Source organism: Leucopleurus acutus (assembly GCF_964270905.1).
Source record: "Leucopleurus acutus genome assembly, chromosome: 7".
Lineage (NCBI taxonomy): Eukaryota > Metazoa > Chordata > Mammalia > Artiodactyla > Delphinidae > Leucopleurus > Leucopleurus acutus.
In genome coordinates, this window is record NC_139150.1 from 457,300 (window position 1) to 473,856 (window position 16,557).

Genomic DNA, 16,557 nt, shown 5'->3' on the forward strand with positions numbered 1-16,557 from the left:
TCCTCCCCTTCATCCTAAATCTAACTGGCGCACAGACCCCTGCCGCTGGGGCTTAGACGCTGGCTCTTCTCCATGCCTTCTGTCCACCTTCCTGTCCACCACCCGTGCTCGGGGCCCTGTGGCCGACCCTGTCTCCTTTCTCTGCTGTCCAGTCAGGCACATGTGCGCCCACCGGTGCGCCGCACTTACTGCCCTATGGGCAGCTCCTTGGGGGTGGACATGACCAGGGAGAGGGAGGGCAGCCCAGGCCCAGCCCTTTTGGGTCAGACCCTGGACTCTGCTCCCTGGACGCCCAAGCCCCTTGCACACCCCACCTCCATGCCGCGCTCTCCTCTGCTCCCCCTTCAGAGCCCAGCTCGCCCGTGACTCTGTGCTGGACGCTCGGCTGTCCCCTCCCAGGCCCGCGTCTCGCCGCCACGGCAGGGGACGCGCCGTGGCACGTGGGGCCAGTCGAGGCCCGCCGGCCGGCAGGGGGCGTGAGATCTCTGCCTCACGCTGGCGTCCACGGGGGCCGGAAGTCCCTCCCCGGAAGGAGTCATGGGGACGACGGCGGAAGTGGGAGAAGTACCGCCCCTTGGGCTGTGCGCCTTCTTGGCGCCGCGGGCTAGGGGACCCTGCTGTCAGCCTGGCTTCCTCACTTCTCCGCCGCCCGCTGTCCGCCACCCCGGTCGCCGCCGCGTCCTTATCCGAATGCTGGGCGGCCGGCAGTCGCGTCCGGCTGTTGCAGGCGGTGGACACGGAGCACACCGTGGACTCGGTGGAGTGGTGCCCGCTGGAGGGCTGCAGGCACTTGCTGGCGTGCGGCACCTACCAGCTGCGAAAGCCGGAGGACCAGCCCGCCGACCCGGAGAGCAAGGTGCGCGGGGCCATCGTGGCCTAGGGAGGTCTTCACCGTGGGTTTGCAGGTCTGCGATCTCAGGTGGCATTTCCCGAGCACCTAAAGCCCCAGACTCGAACTCCTCTCTCAAGAAGGGCGAGAAAAGGGTCTTGAGAGGCAGAGCCGACCACAGGCTTTGAGATCTCTGTGATCTGCTGCGGGGGAGGCTGAAAGGGAAAAGTCTTGTGTGGAGTCGTTCAGGAGGTGTGGATGCGACCTTGGCCTTGTGGCCAGAATGTAGGTTAGAGACAGGGCATCCTGAAAGCGGGATGTCGTCTCTCTGCAGGCGTCGTCAAGGTTATGGATGAAGTCTAGAGCAAAGAGAAAATGGGATTTCATAGGAGCTGTACGTAATCTATTGAAGGCATCTAGCTATGCAGATCCAAACCAGGATACTTTTAAGAGTGAACAATGGCACTGGAGCAACAGGCCTAAGCCAGGACTCTCCCAGGCAAACTGTGTCCTGTGGGGACCCTAACTGTAGCTCCTGCCTATTGGCCCATTTAGAAGGAGCATCCCGTCCTGGGTCCAGAAGGGTTTATCCACCTACTCACTAATCATGTACAAGAGAAGAGACGTTTCTCCAGCTCAGAAAATCATCGGTGCTGCTTCCAGGCAGAGGTCCGGAGTCTTGGCAAACCTCTTCTTTCCCTCAGTCCCTTTTCCCATCCCTTGGGTTCCTCAGTATTTATTAAGGTAATCAGAGAACACATTTGCATTTTTTGTAGAGTGGACTGGATGTTGATGAGCCTCAAATTCGTTTGGGTCGTCTCTACCTGTATAGTTTCAATGAGGACAGCTCTCCTTGCCCCCTGGTTGAGGTGCAAAGAAGAGATACTTCGGCGATCCTGGACATGAAATGGTACAACTTTGATAACCGTTCCCCTTGCTTGGAATTTGTCATGAGTACCTAATTGTTTGGTCAGAGGAGCCTGATGCCTGACAGCATGCAACAGGACGGGGAAGTGTCTGAAGTTTGGGTTCATTTCTTTACTGTGCTGCCTGCCTGCCTGTTGGCACTTGGAGGATGCTGTAGACTTGGGGCTCGTTTCCTTTTTCAGTTTCCAAGCCCTACAGGTACTGTCAGTCTGGGAAGTGAGGCTAGTTTTCTGCTTCCTAAGCTGAGTGATCTTGTTGGAACAGAACTGTAGGCTCCAACCTGGTTTTGGAGCTGAAATAAATACACTTATTTATTTATTGCCATGCTGCGCGGCTTGTGGGATCTTAGTTCCCCGAACAGGGATCAAACCTGGGCCCTCGGCAGTGAAAGCGCAGAGTTCTAACCACTGGACCGCCAGGGAATTCCCTGAGCTGCAATGTAAACAATGAGTTACTGGGGCGCATAGTGTTCCCCTGTACTCCAGCACATCCTGTGTTGTGACCGGCACGTGCGTTATCTCCTCAGGTGCCACATCGCGGTGGCCGGCCATGCGCTCTTGGGAGTGGCAGATGCTTCTGGGTCCATAGAGCTACTCCGCCTGGTGCGATCCGAGGTCAGTGACTGGGGCCAGGCTTAGTGGAGGGTGGAAGGAACCTGGATGGAGGGAGTTTGGGAGGGAGGCTGTGCTGATGCAAACATTTTTCTAGGGTAGTTTCTGTTCAACGGTGAACTTTACCATAAAACATTCCAAGGTAGCACACGGTCTATTTTGAGTTACTGGGTTCTGTATCTAACTCCAAGGGGAGGACACCTTGTGTGTCATCAGCAGAGGGGCTGTCAGTGGACCTGAAAGTCCTGTAAGGAAAGCCTGGGCCAGCATCCTGGGTTGATGATGCTGGGGCTAAGAAGAGCAGCACATTTACTGGGTAAAAGTGGTGTTTCTCATTGATAATTAGGGGAGCACGTGATTCCTACATGTATTTTCCCAAGCATCTGACAGTGATCCTGTACCGTGCATTTGTAAAATGACCACGTGTTGGGGGAGGGAGGGGACAGGGAAGGCATATAGTGGGTTGAAGGAAACAGCCCACAGACCGTGCCCTGTCTGTGGGGGGACCCACTCTAATGTAGGTGCTGCAAGTGGGACTGGAGCAGAGGTCCAGCTGGCCTTGGATTCACAGCACCTAAGGGCTTGTACAGCAAGGTCCTTGCTTCAGGCCAGCTGAGAGCAGCAGCCCTGTTTTAGGAAAGAGGGAAGAAATATCTGAGGAGGATATCTAGAACCAGAGCTGGAGGCAGGAACAGGTAAACCCAAGAGAGGATACAGCTGCTGGAACCCTGTTGATGGAGTTGAGTGCTGTCTAGGTTGCTTAGATAGTAAAACTTAGACCTCAGAAAAGAGAAACAGCATTTTAATGGCAAGCTGTGGCTTCTGAAAGAGAATCAGAGGAAAGTTCTCCTTAGCTCTGTCCCTGGAGGCCTGGGCAGTGGGGAACCCGCACCAGCAGTGCTCCCTGGAGCCTGCAGTAGTCTCCAGGAGGGCTTGGACAGCGACGGGTCTGAGAAGCAGAGACCTGCTTCCCCTGGGGTCACATGTGTGGGGAAGTCCTCCTCCAGGTGTGAGCGCTTCTGGAGGGCCTGGGCCGTCTGCAGTGTCGTCAGGTTCTTTTTTTTTTTTTTTAATTTATTTTTTGGCTGCGTTGGGTCTTTGTTGCTGCGAGCACGCTTCTCGTTGTGGTGGCTTGTCTTTATTGCAGAGCGAGGGCTTTAGGTGCGCAGGCTCGGTAGTTGTGGCGCACGGCATGTGGGATCTTCCCGGACCAGGGCTCGAACCTGTGTCCCTTGCATTGGCAGGTGGATTCTTTTTTTTTTTTTTTTTTTTTATTTTTATTTTTTTCTGCGGTACGTGGGCCTCTCACCGTTGTGGCCTCTCCCATTGCGGAGCACAGGCTCCGGACGCACAGGCTCAGCAGCCATGGCTCACGGGCCCAGCCGCTCCGCGGCATGCGGGATCCTCCCGGACCGGGGCACGAACCCGTGTCCCCTGCATTGGCAGGCAGACTCTCAACCACTGCGCACCAGGGAAGCCCTGGCAGATGGATTCTTAACCACTCTGCCACCAGGGAAGTCCCTGTCCTCAGGTTCTGCTGCGAGTGACTGACACACTTTGTTCACCGAGTAGATGAGGGAAGCATGGCATACCCAAGCCAGGAGAATAGTCTCCTCAGGGTTCCGGGGCTGTTCCTCTCTGATGGCGTTCTTTTCTCTCCAGCAGAACTCTCACACACTACAGCCGTTCTCCCACTTTGCCCTGGAAAAGCAGTGTCTGGCCTTGTCCTTGGACTGGTCCACTGGGAAAGCCGGAAGGTGAGGGCCAGCGGTGACGGGCCTGAGTCTTTCCTCTGAGGGTCCCTTCGTATTTTCATGCAAGAGAGAAGGAAAGCCACCTTGTGCTAGCCTTGACTGCGGCTCCCCAAGCCTGGGAGAATCACTGCCAGTCCTCACCGAAAAAGAGTGTTTTCATCAGGGGAAGCTGACCCTGGTTTATTTTGACAAGCTACTGGCAGCTTCGGTCTCTGCCCAGGCAAGCCTCTTAAGAAGCGTGTCCCCGTACCAGGTCCTGGAGAGCCTCTCTGTGACAGGTCTTGGGGCCATAAAGCGTCACTGGTTGGGAGCCAGAAGAGGCGATGAGTTTGGGTCAGTGGATGTATTTCAGCCAGATTTCCCCACTGCTTCCCTGTGTCCAGGGCCAGTGACCAGCCCTTGAAGATCATTGGCAGCGACTCCAGCGGGCAGCTCCATCTCCTGCAGGTGCACCAGGCAGGGCCAGGAATGCAGGCTGTGGGCACGTGGCAGGCCCATCACTTGGAGGCCTGGGTTGCTGCTTTCGATTACTGGCAGACGGAAGTCGTGTATTCAGGTCGGTACTCCTCCGCTGGGCGCCCCTCTCTGGAGATTTGCTGAGGAGGCACAGGCCAAGGGCGTGATTCTGGCCACGTTGGGATCTCAAGGAACTTTTGGAGAGTCTGTTTTCTGGGGCAAAAGCTGTAGTTGGTGCTCACTTAGCTGCTCCTCAGAGAGTGACGTGCAGTTTGCTGCAGGCACCGCAGGGTCTTGGTGGCCCCCGTGTTGGAGCCGCCCCCTGGGAGCCGCCGCCCCCGCCCTCGCTCTGAGTGTTGGATGCTTCTTCTCACACTCGGAAATCCCGTCGGAACTCCTTGCTCTCCACCTGGTACTTTGGGTCCGGTAGTGACTCGTCATGCATTTCAGGCTTGTCTGTTCCCTTTTGGAGTAGTTTATCTTCCTAGGGAAAGGGAAGCGTGAGAGAGAGAGGGTTGACTTCCTGGTACTGAGAGTGGTGTGTATGCAGCGGGATGCTGACGTGGGAACGAGGTCGTTCAGGTCAGCTCCTTTCACGCTCACGGCAGGGGAGGGCATGGGTCTCTGAGAGAAGACAGAAGAGGAGCTGCTGAATTTGCAGAGGCAAGAAACCCTCTGCACCCGTATCCCTTTCTGCGTCCAGTTGCTGGTAGTGTTCTGAGCTCCAGGGCGAGACGGGGAGGCCAGGGCCGCAGGGCTGTTCTGCTGGCCTGTCAGGATGCTGCACAATCTCACTGGGCCCCCAGAAGCTCCTGCTGAGGCCCTGAGGGACAGCTGTGGTGCCCAGTCCAGGGAGCACGTCAGCCTCGTCTCGGCCTCTCAGCGGCGTTCACATGCCCGACCCCTCGCTCCCCGCACATTCTTTTCCCTGGGTCATCAACGCCATGCCATCTGGCCTCTCCCCTTCTTTCTCTGGCTTCTCTTCCTTCTGCTTTGTGGGCTCCTTTCCCTCCACACAAAGGGTTCACGTCCTCTGGCCTCTGTGTGGGTCTTCCTCTCGCTCCGCATTGCTGCTCTCCTGACTTCAGTTACTGTGTCTCTTCCACAAACACTGTGTTTAACCAGACCTTGTTTCCTGAGCTTTTCTGCATTGTCTTGCCAGCACTGCAGCGCTCGTGCAGGGATGCTCCCAGCGCCTCACTCCGCGGGTCTCCAGCTGAGCCCCATACTCCCTGTGTTGCCCTGTCACATACCTGTGCCTGCCTAATGTCCCGGCCCAGGACAAGGTCTGCTCACCCAAATCACACATCTCTGTCCGCTCACTGCTCCTCTGAGTCTGTGTCTTGTTGGTTTTCTCTTCTTCTTTTCAAAAATTAATCAATCAATTGATTAATTTTTTAGGCCACGCTGTGCAGCCTACGGGATCTTAATTCCCTGACCAGGGATCGAACCTGAGCCCACTGCATTGGAAGCGTAGATTCTTAACCACTGGGCTGCCAGGGAAGTCCCGCTCATCCTGATTATGATTTTGTGTTTAATGCTTCTTTTCGCCTGAGAGAGGATCCTTTCTGGAGTTTTTGCTGTCACACCCTTGAACAGACTCAGGGAGAACGATAAAGATTTAATTTTTGAGCTCTCATTTGTAGATTAGTTCTTCTATCTTGAGGCTTAGCTAATTCAGAGCAAGGGTGTAGTAGGACAGTGATTTAATAATTCAACACCAATTCATTCATCCAACAAGCATCTACTGAGCACCTACTACGTGCCAAGCACTGTCCTAGGGGTTCAGGAGGCATCCGTGAGCAAGAGACAACAGTCCCTGCTTTCATCGCACTTTCGTCGCTTGTGGGGAGATGGACTGTGAACGCTAGGCGTACTATGCGCTGCAGGTGACAAGGGCTTTGGGAAGAAGAAAGCTAGGACAGACTGAGGGCATCAGGTGCTGCAAGCAGGTGCAGATTGTCACATTATAGAGACTGGTGTGTTCAGAGTAGCGAGTGGCCAGTACGGCCAGAATGACATGAGTGAGCAGTAGGATAGAGAAGGCAAGGTCAGGAGTCACAGAGACAGGGCACGGGGCCTTGCAGGCCACAGGGGGGCCTTGGGCTTTTGCTCGGAGTAGAATGAAGCCATTGTAGGATATTGAACAGAGGAATGACATTTTCTGACTTTCATTTTAAAATTTAAGAGGATCTGGGACTTCCCTGGTTAAGAATCTGCCTGCCGATGCAGGGGACACGGGTTCGAGCCCTGGTCCGGGAAGATTCCACATGCCGCGGAACAGCTAAGCCCGTGTGCCATAACTACTGAGCCCGTGCACCTAGAGCCCCTGCTCCGCAACAAGAGAGGCCACCACAATGAGAAGCCCGCGCACCGCAATGAAGAGTAGCCCCCGCTCGCCGCAACTAGAGAAAGCCTGCACACAGCAACGAAGACCCAACGCAGCCAAAAAATAATAATAATGATAAATAAATTTTAAAAATAAATTTAAAAAAATTTAAGGGGATCCCTTCAGCTAATATGTTGAGTATAGATTGCAAGGGGGTGAGGTTCTAGGCTGGAGACCTGCCATGCAGGTGAGGTATGAGAATGACTCAGGCTAAGGTGGGAGCAGTGGAGAGGAGGAGAAGTGGGAAGACTGCTTGGTGTGAAGGTCGATCAATAGGATTTCCTGGTGGAGCAAATGTGGAGTGTGAGAGAAAGAGGAGAGGCCGCTGTGTAAAGAAGCCACACCGGTTCTCCTCACAGGTTTGCCACACAATGGTAGCTCGTATTTGAGGCTCACACGCAGGCTCAGTGCCTGGGTGGACTGACTCTGCTGACCCACCTTGTCATAGATCATGTTCATCCCACATCCGTTTTGTCTGATATAGGGATTTGTAGTGTGCTCAGTAAGTACCTGTGGGTGGGTAGATGGATGGTGGATGAATGGGTGCATGGATGGGTGGTGGATGGTGGATGGGTGGTGGGTGGATGGTGGATGGGTGGTGGATGGGTGGGTGGGTGGTGGATGGATGGTGGATGGGTGGGTGGTGGATAGGTGGGTGGGTGGGTGGTGGGTGGGTGGGTGGGTGGTGGATAGGTGGGTGGGTGGGTGGTGGATAGGTGGGTGGGTGGGTGGTGGATGGATGGTGGATGGGTGGGTGGGTGGTGGATGGATGGTGGATGGGTGGGTGGTGGATAGGTAGGTGGGTGGGTGGTGGGTGGGTGGTGGATGGGTGGGTGGGTGGTGGATGGATGGTGGATGGGTGGGTGGTGGATGGGTGGGTGGGTGGGTGGTGGGTGGGTGGTGGATGGGTGGGTGGGTGGTGGATGGATGGTGGATGGGTGGTGGATGGGTGGGTGGGTGGTGGATGGATGGTGGATGGGTGGGTGGTGGATAGGTGGGTGGGTGGGTGGTGGGTGGGTGGTGGATGGGTGGGTGGGTGGTGGATAGGTGGGTGGGTGGGTGGTGGATGGATGGTGGATGGGTGGGTGGTGGATGGATGGTGGATGGGTGGGTGGTGGATGGGTGGGTGGGTGGGTGGTGGATAGTTGGGTGGGTGGGTGGTGGATGGATGGTGGATGGGTGGGTGGTGGATGGATGGTGGATGGGTGGGTGGTGGATAGGTGGGTGGGTGGGTGGTGGATGGATGGTGGATGGATGGGTGGGTGGGTGGATGGGTGGGTGGGTGGTGGATGGGTGGGTGGTGGGTGGGTAGTGGATGGATGGATGGGTGGATGGATGGTGGATGGATGGGTGGGTGGTGGATAGGTGGGTGGGTAGTGGATGGGTGGGTGGGTGGTGGATGGATGGTGGATGGTGGGTGGGTGGGTGGGTGGTGGATGGATGGTGGATGGTGGGTGGGTGGTGGATGGATGGTGGATGGATGGTGGATGGGTGGGTGGATGGGTGGGTGGTAGATGATGGACGGATGGAGTTTCAGGCAGACGTGGTTGTTCTTTTGCTCCTTTTTGTCCTCTCTGTAGGTCTTCCTCTTCAGTGTTTCTTCCCTTTTCCCTCGAGATACCATGACATTCTATTGTTGATGTTGCTTTTCTTCAAAGACTGGTTGTGGGTCAGGGCACCAGCTCCCTTGTTCTTTCTATCCTTTCAGTTTCCCCCAAACAAGCACAGGGCTCTTTTACTGTAAGGTTACAAAGGGCATTTCTCTTTAAAACACATGGCGGTGTGTCAAAGGTTCCAGAACCTTACAGAGCCTCCCTGTCTGATGCCTCCTGCACGCAGGTCTGTTCGGAGCACTTCGACGGGGCCACTCTGGTTCCTGGCATCAGGAGCCCGAAGGGTTGAGTCTTGTGTGACCTGGTCATTCTGCCCCCATAGGTCTGCCCTTTTCCTACGGGTGTAGCCTCTGTCTTTCCCTTCTTCCCTGCAGGTGTCTGAAGACACGGTTACAGCACAGGGGTGACTGTTTCTGGGGCTCCCCTGCCTGTGGCAGCCTGAAACCCGAGAAAAGCCACCCGTGGGAATTTCCTCACAGACATAAACCCAGTCCCTGAGCAACGGCCATCAGTGCCCGTCCTCATCAGTGGCTCTTTCTGTTTCCATGCAGGTGGGGACGATGGCCTTCTGAAAGGCTGGGACACCAGGACCCCTGGCACATCCGTGTTCACAAGCAGGAGGTACGTCACCGGGGGGCCGGTGCTCGGCGTGGGGGGCAGCCCTCCCTGCCCGCGGGCGGAGCAGCGCTGCCGGGCTTCTGCTCAGGCTCACCCTTCGCTCTCAGACACTCCACGGGCGTGTGCAGCATCCAGAGCAGCCCCCATCGCGAGAACATCTTGGCCACGGGAAGGTGAGCCCCCTAGGGTCCGTGCGCATGGGTTCCTCCTGCACCGTCGCTTCCTTCCCTGCTGTTGGCCACTGTGATGCTCGACTGGGCCAACTCTCCACCCAGAGCGCGGGCGTCGGGGTTTGGGAAGGGAACCGAGTCCTGGAGGGGAAGTGGGCCGGGTCTTCCGGGAGGTGACCCCTGCTGCCCCGGGGCCTTGCTTTCCTGCACGCTCTCTGCGGTCGATGGGTTTTAGCTACGACGAGCACGTTCTTCTCTGGGACACTCGGAGCATGAAGGAGCCGTTGGCGGACATGCCCGTGCAGGGCGGGGTGTGGAGGCTCAAGTGGCACCCTTTCCACTCGCACCTGCTCCTGGCAGCGTGTATGCACGGTGGCTTTACGATCTTCAGCTGCCAAAAGGCCATAGGTGAGTGGGGGGCCTGGGCCGGGGCTCCCAGTTTCCTGCCTCCTTTTGCTGCACCAAGCTCTTCTGCAGCCTCCACGCGTTCCCAGGGTCTCCCCGTAGGCCTTGCCGTGATTTGTAAGTCTGCCGACTTCAGAATCTCGGTTTCAAGCGTGCTGCTCTCTAACCGTGGTTCTTCCCTGACCATCTCAATTGTTTTGGTACCTTCTGCATTCAGCAGTCTGCTGGCCCTATTGGGACCTCTCCACCAGAGGTGTTAACCACTGGTCGCTTTCCTAACCATCCTTGTCCCACCTTCTGCCAAGTCTTCCTGCTTGCGGACAGCGTGGGCTCCACGGCCTTGTGTTCCAAACATCGTTAAACTCTTCCCCTTGCTGCTTCCTCGTACTCTCTGGGCCGAATCTAGCACTGGTAACCCCAGTCTGCTTATGCCTGAGCCACAGAACGTGGCTGGAGGGAAACAGCCACGCAGCGTGATCTCACCTCAAGTTTATGCCACTGTGGGTCCCTTGTCAGGCAAACCTTGACCTTTCTGTAGCCAGTGATTCTTCACTGTCAGGGCTGTTCCACGTTTTCTTTTCTTAAACCCCCACCCCCTGCGCTCCCCGCCTCACGCATCCCTCGTGATCTCCCATCCCCCTCCTCTGTACAAACAAGGGATTATAGGCGCCTCCCATCATGGTTCCAAGGTCAGTGTCCCCTGTACTGGCTGTTCTCAAGGGCTTCGTCTTCTGAATCTTCAGTCCTCCGTCTACTGCGTCATTTCTGTTTATCACATGAATGTGCTCTGACAGTTCTCGCTGTAAAACAAGTTGCAAACTTGCTTCTTTCTAAGCATAGGATTTACAGTGATCAGTTGCCCTCTAGGCTCTGCTTTCACTGCATCCCATCAGTTGCTTTTTTTGCTTGCTTGTTTTTGTTTTTTTTCAATTTTTTTTTTTTTTGGCTGCATTTGTTGCTGCGTGCGGCCTTTCTCTAGTTGCGGCGAGCGGGGGCTACCCTTCGTTGCAGTGCACGGGCTTCTCATTGCAGTGGCTTCTCTTGTTGCGGAGCACAGGCTCTAGGCATGCAGGCTTCAGTAGTTGCAGCACGCGGGCTCAGTATTTGTGGCACATGGGCCCTAGGGTGCATGGGCTCAGTAGTTGTGGTGCATGGGCTCAAGAGCGCAGGCTCAGTAGTTGTGGCACATGGGCTTAGCTGCTCCACGGCATGTGGGATCTTCCCAGACCAGGGCTCGAACCCGGGTCCCCTGCACTGGCAGATGGATTCCCAACCACTGCACCACCAGGGAAGCCCTATTCCTGACCTTGATAGGGTCCCTGCTGGTTCCCATTTGGTTTGATGATATATAAGGACTAATGTGTGTGCTTAGTATTCATCAATCATGTTTTCATGAGTATTTTTTTAAATCAGGAATTGTTGATTTTTTTGTTAAATGCTTTTATAATATCTATTGAACTGTATTATTTTTCTCCTTAGACATATTAATATGGTAAATTTTGTTTATGGATTTCCTAATATGGAATATATTCCTGGAGTAAATCCCACTTGCTTATGGTTTTGTTTTATTTTAGTTGTCAAAAACTTGTTTTGAGGTATAGTTGATTTACAGTATTTTGTTTTATGTATACAATATACTGGTTAACAGTTTTTAAAGGTTATATTCTGTTTATAGTTATTATAAAATATTGATTATATTTCCTGTGCTGTACAATATATCCTTTTCTTGTTTTTGTTTTGTTTTTTTGGCCACAGCATGTGGGATCTTAGTTCCTCAACCAGGGATCGAACCCATGCCCCCTGCAGTGGAAGCACAGAGTCCTTACCCACTGGACTGCCAGGGAAGTCCCTGTACAATATATCCTTGTAGTGTATTTATTTTATACATAATAGTTTGTACCTTTAAATCCCCTACCTCTATCTTGCCCCTCCCCCCTCCCTCCCCTTACTGGTAACCACTAGTTTGTTCTCTACATCTGTTTCTTTTTTGTTATATTCACTAGTTGTTTTATAGTTTAGATTCTACATATAAGTGATATCATATAGTATTTGTCTTTCTTTGACCTATTTCACTAAGCATAATACCCTTCAGGTCCATCCATGTTGCAGATGGCAAAATTTCAATCTTTTTTATGGCTGAGTAATATTCCACTGTATATATACATCACATCTTATTTATCCATTCATTTGTTGATGGACTCTTAGGTTGCTTCCATATCTTGGCAGTTGTAAATAATGCTGCTGTGAGCATTGGGGTGCATATATCTTTTTGAATTTTTTCATTTTCTTCAGATAGGTACCCAGCAGTGGCATTGCCAGATCATACAGTAGTTAGTTTTATTTTGTTTCTTGAGGAACCTCCATACTGTTTTCCACAGTGGCTGCACCAGTTTACACTCCCACCAACAGTGTAGGAGGGTTCCCTTTTCTCCACATCCTCACTGACATTTGTTATTTGTGGTCTTTTGATGATGGCCATTCCGACAGGTGTGAGGTTATATCTCATTGGGGTTTTTATTGGCGTTTCTCTGATGATTGGTTATGTTGAGTGTCCTTCCACGTGCCTTTCGGCCATCTGTGTGTCTTTGGAAGGTGTGTTGTTTTTCCAGCGCGGTACTGGGCTCTGGCGGCACCTTACTGGGGACTTGCATTAACGTTCAAAGGAGACACAGACTTTCTTCTGTGCTAGTTAGCAGCATTATGTTTGGTTCATGTGAGAATCAAAACCAAAAGTGTGAAAATTTTTCTTCATTTTCTCTTGAACAATTTATATGCCATTTGGATTATCTTTTCATTCAAGATTTGGTAAAAAAAAAAAAATCTCCTGTGAGACTGTCTGGGCCTGATATATTTTTGAATGATGGTTCTGTGTTAACTTTCTCTATATTTTTCTATGGAAGTTGGTTGTTTATGCTATATGTCTCTACTGGGGTCAATTTTGTTTTCTTTTTTCTTTCTTCTTTTTTTTTTGGCCATGCCAGGCGGCATGCGGGATCTTCCCCGCCCCCTGCAGTGGAAGTGTGAAGTCTTAAGCACTGGCCCACCAGGGAAGGCCTGGGGTCAGTTTTGAACTGTATTTTCCCAGGCAGCTATTCATTTCATCTACATTTTGAAATTTATTTGCCCAAAGATGTGTAAAGTTACTTGGATTTAAAAAAAAAAAATTCTTCTCTAATAGTTATTTCCCCTTTACCATGTGTTACTTTGTATACTTATGCAAGTATACAATATTTTTCATGTCTTTTTAATTAGGTTAGTTACTAGCATGTATATTTTTTCATGTCTTTTTAATTAGGTTAGTTACTAGCATGTATATTCTGCTTCTTTTAAAGAAGCAGGGTTTTACTTTCTTATTATAGTCCGGTGGCTTCTGTTCTCCACCTCATCAGCCTCTCCTTTTATCTTCGTTGTTTCTCTCCTTGTGCCTCCTGTATTCTTTTTCTAGCATTTTGAGTTGGGAATACAATTCACTTATCTTTATTACTTTGTATTGAGTGTTTTTATGTCTGAATTTTTCTCTGATTTAAGCACATTGTTAGGTTCTGATATGTAGTAATTTCACTTTCATTTTTATGAAGAAATTCTATGACTTGAGTTTGTATTTCCCCTTTTACCCAAGTGTGGTTTAGTAGAAGTTTCTAAAATTTGTAGGTGGAAGCAATTTTTCGTATTTTGACCACATTATTAAGTTTGTTTTATTGCGCTGTGATCAGAGTGTTGCTTGTACTGTTTCTACTTTATAGTACTTTTCGACTTCTTGTTGCCCAGCATGGTTGTTCAGTTCATGCTACACATGCACCTGAGTAGTGGATGTGCTGTTGCTGTGTGGTATTACTGTGTGGTAGGAAGGCTGCTGTGTCCACCTGGGCCACGAGCGGGTGCTGCCACTGGTTGGATGTACAGCTACAGTGCGCCTTTATTGTCCCAGTGACCCTCGCCTCCCGGTACCCCAGCGTGCACACCATGGAGCGGGAGGTCTCCTGGGAGCTTCCCTCGGTGGTGGTGCCAGGGCGCCTCTCTGCTCTCAGGGTAAGCTTGGTGTCCAGCTCCTCTGCTCTAGGGTAAGCTTGGTGTCCAGCTCCTCTCTGGAGCCGCCTCTGCTCAGGCAAAGCCCTGGATTACGGAGGAGGATCTCCAGGGCCCTGGTTGTATCATTGGTGTGTTTCTTGATGCCAGCTGCAGGCTTTCCGCATCACTGCTTATTCTAGTCGTGATTCAGATTCCGATCACAATTCAGAGTGCAGTGGCACTGATCCCTGCACTTGGGAGGTGGCAGTGGCATCCAGGCTAAGTGAAGACTGAATGGCCGGCCACTGGGCCTTCCGGCTGGTGACAGTTTTCTAAGCCCGCATCCCCAGCTCACTGGCCACTAGTTTTCTGAGGCTGCTCTTGCCAGCCTCGGCCTTGCCCTGGACCCTTGACCATCTCAGGTTTGGTGACACCTCATCATTTCTTTTTCTGGTCGCATATTACTTTCACACTTTCTCAGCCATGTTCTGTCCAGAATAAGGCCGGGCCTTTGCCCGTCCTGCCCTCTGTCTTCAGAGTTGCCATAGCAACTCACCATAAGGAAAGCTGCTCACGCTTCAGCTCTTCAGTGAGTTACTCCCTTTCCAAGCTCAAGTCCAAACTCTCTAATGCAGCACGCTGAGCTCTGCATCACGGGACCCTTCTGACGTGTCGCCAGTTCCTGATGACACCTCAGCCACGTCCACTCATGTGTGGTTCCTCACACACGCCAGGGTCTTTCCACCTCTGTGCTTTACACTTACTGTTCCCTTTATTTCTTCTCATACACCCCTTTCCCTCCGTTTGGCTCACTCGCTTGTCCTTTGCTTTTAAGTCTTAACGAGAAGCTTCTGCCGAGTCCTAAGGGTTCAGGTTCGGGTTCGGGTTAGCTCTGTAGGGTTAGGGTTAGGGTTAGGGTATGGGTTAGGGTTAGGGTTAGCTTTGTAGGGTTAGGGTATGTGTTAGGGTTAGGGTATGGGTTAGGGTTAGGGTACAGGTTAGGTTATGGGTTAGGGTTAGGGCATGAGTTAGGGTTAGGGTATGGGTTAGGGTTAGGGTACATGTTAGGGTTAGCTCTGTAGGGTTAGGGTACGGGTTAGCTCTGTAGTGCAGGCTGACTCCTCTCTCAGGAACACAGAGTGCATTCCCTGCAGGATGATGGTCTGTGCTTCTCCGCTTGTCTGTCCGCGTCTTGATAGTCCTCTGCGTGACACACAGTGGTTGCTCTTGGCACATCGTCTCGCTTCGAGGGTGGGTAGGGCCATCGGGTGGGGATGATGAGATCAACCCTGGGTAAGTTTCCCATGTCCTCCTGTCTCACTCCAGAGGAGAATCAGGAAGTGTTCCCAGTCACTCTGTCCTACACCTTGCCCAACTCGCTGGTGTATGGAGTCGACTGGTCCTGGCTCTACTTCCGCCGCTTGCCGCAGACCCATCCGTCATTCTGCTTGGGGTCCTCTCCTGGCAGCGACCCAGGAGCCAAAACAGCAGACCCAGTCTATACCCTCAAAGTTGCGGCCCAGTCGCCAGCACCCTGTTTTGAGCGTCTAGCTGATGCTGATGGAGAGGGTGGTACCAAACGCCAGAGTGGAGGCAAGCTGAAGAGTCCTCTCCAGCCCTTTGCAGAGGAGAAGAGCGGCGGCCGGCTGCATGCCTCGGGGGTCGAGATCTGTGACTGTGACCAGTACCTGGAGGCAGCCACCTCTGACGCCAGCCTTCTAGCCACTTGCTCCTTTTATGATCATGTTCTTCACCTCTGGAAGTGGGAGAACAGCTGAGCTAGGGAAGTTACTTGGTTTGACATCGTGAAGACCATTTCCACCAATAAAACCAAGAGTGTGTCTCAACCTTTTCTGAGAATGAAGTAGCCTCAGACCATCTCACTGAGATTCTGGCTGCATGCAGGTTTTCTGTATAGGGCTCAGTGCATCTCATGGACTATCCAGGTAGGCAGTCAGAAAAGCTGTTGGCCTCCTAAATAAGCCTTATCTGCTGGGGCCCTTCAAAATGGTGATTCTGTGGCAGCAGGGGGCAGGGTGTGGGTGGGGCATGGTTCCCAGCTCTGTCTTGTCAGTTTCCTGTGTTTCTGACTTTCAGTTCTTCATACTTATTTAAGCAACTGTTTGTATTAACTAAAAGGAGTGGCTTTGTTTTCTTAAGCTACTTTAAAACACCAGAAGTAGTTTTATATGAACATTAAAAAAGCTCATGTCATGGCACCAGAAGTGCTTGTATGGCCTCCTGTGCAGAGAAGCAACAGGAAGTGTATACACGTTCTGAGTTGCTTTAGCATGTCATAAACTTGAAATACGTTGTCATATGCTGAATTAGTCATACTTCCTCACTGCGGCTTCAGTAAACCAAGTAGCTTCCAAACCTGGACACGGTTTAACTCCAGAAACATAACTGGGTTTGTGACTGATCTGACTCCCATAGATCAGTTCCTCCTTGTCTCTCTGGAAGGAACAGATGTTGAAATATAGGCCACTGTGGAATTTGTCAGCTCCTCAGCATCCACTAATAAATACAACAGATAGGTGTTCCGAGTTAGAAAACACAAACCTCTACCCTTTGCTTTCTTATTTTCTTTTTTTGCTTTCTTATTTTCTGATGGTACAACACTGTGTGCCAGTACAGGTCAGAATGTGTTAATGTTGAACCCTCCTCCAGAGTTTATTTTAGGATATTTCACTTAAGGGTCAGTTAAATATGAAACAGAATTAGAATCTGAGGGATTATGCACTGAAACAAGAAAACACAAGGAGGAAGGAGACTAT

The 16,557-nt window shown here is 52.0% G+C and overlaps 1 protein-coding gene across 4 annotated transcripts; it reads left to right on the forward strand.

The window, feature by feature from the left end:
• The first annotated feature begins 1,633 nt into the window (after nucleotides 1–1,633).
• On the forward strand, nucleotides 1,634–15,730 carry DPH7 (diphthamide biosynthesis 7). 4 transcript variants are annotated; one of them, XM_082842937.1, is made up of 8 exons: nucleotides 1,634–1,739; nucleotides 2,283–2,370; nucleotides 4,030–4,124; nucleotides 4,478–4,677; nucleotides 9,131–9,200; nucleotides 9,305–9,370; nucleotides 9,603–9,775; nucleotides 15,107–15,730. In XM_082842937.1, exons 1-8 carry the CDS (start codon nucleotides 1,732–1,734, stop codon nucleotides 15,556–15,558), a joined length of 1,152 nt encoding a protein of 383 aa, XP_082699063.1. In that variant the 5' UTR covers nucleotides 1,634–1,731; the 3' UTR covers nucleotides 15,559–15,730. The 4 variants fall into 4 exon arrangements, with proteins under 4 accessions (XP_082699063.1, XP_082699065.1, XP_082699064.1 ...); XM_082842939.1 differs by having other exon boundaries at nucleotides 4,505–4,677; XM_082842938.1 differs by having other exon boundaries at nucleotides 4,033–4,124.
• Nucleotides 15,731–16,557: the final 827 nt, after the last annotated feature.

What these genes read in the sequence shown, in the direction of transcription:
- DPH7 (XM_082842937.1), top strand. An exon ending in TCCGCCTGGTGCGATCCGAG is followed by an intron (nt 2,371 to 4,029) that starts GTCAGTGACTGG and finishes TTTTCTCTCCAG; the next exon opens with CAGAACTCTCACACACTACA. An exon ending in CAGCTGCCAAAAGGCCATAG is followed by an intron (nt 9,776 to 15,106) that starts GTGAGTGGGGGG and finishes GTCTCACTCCAG; the next exon opens with AGGAGAATCAGGAAGTGTTC.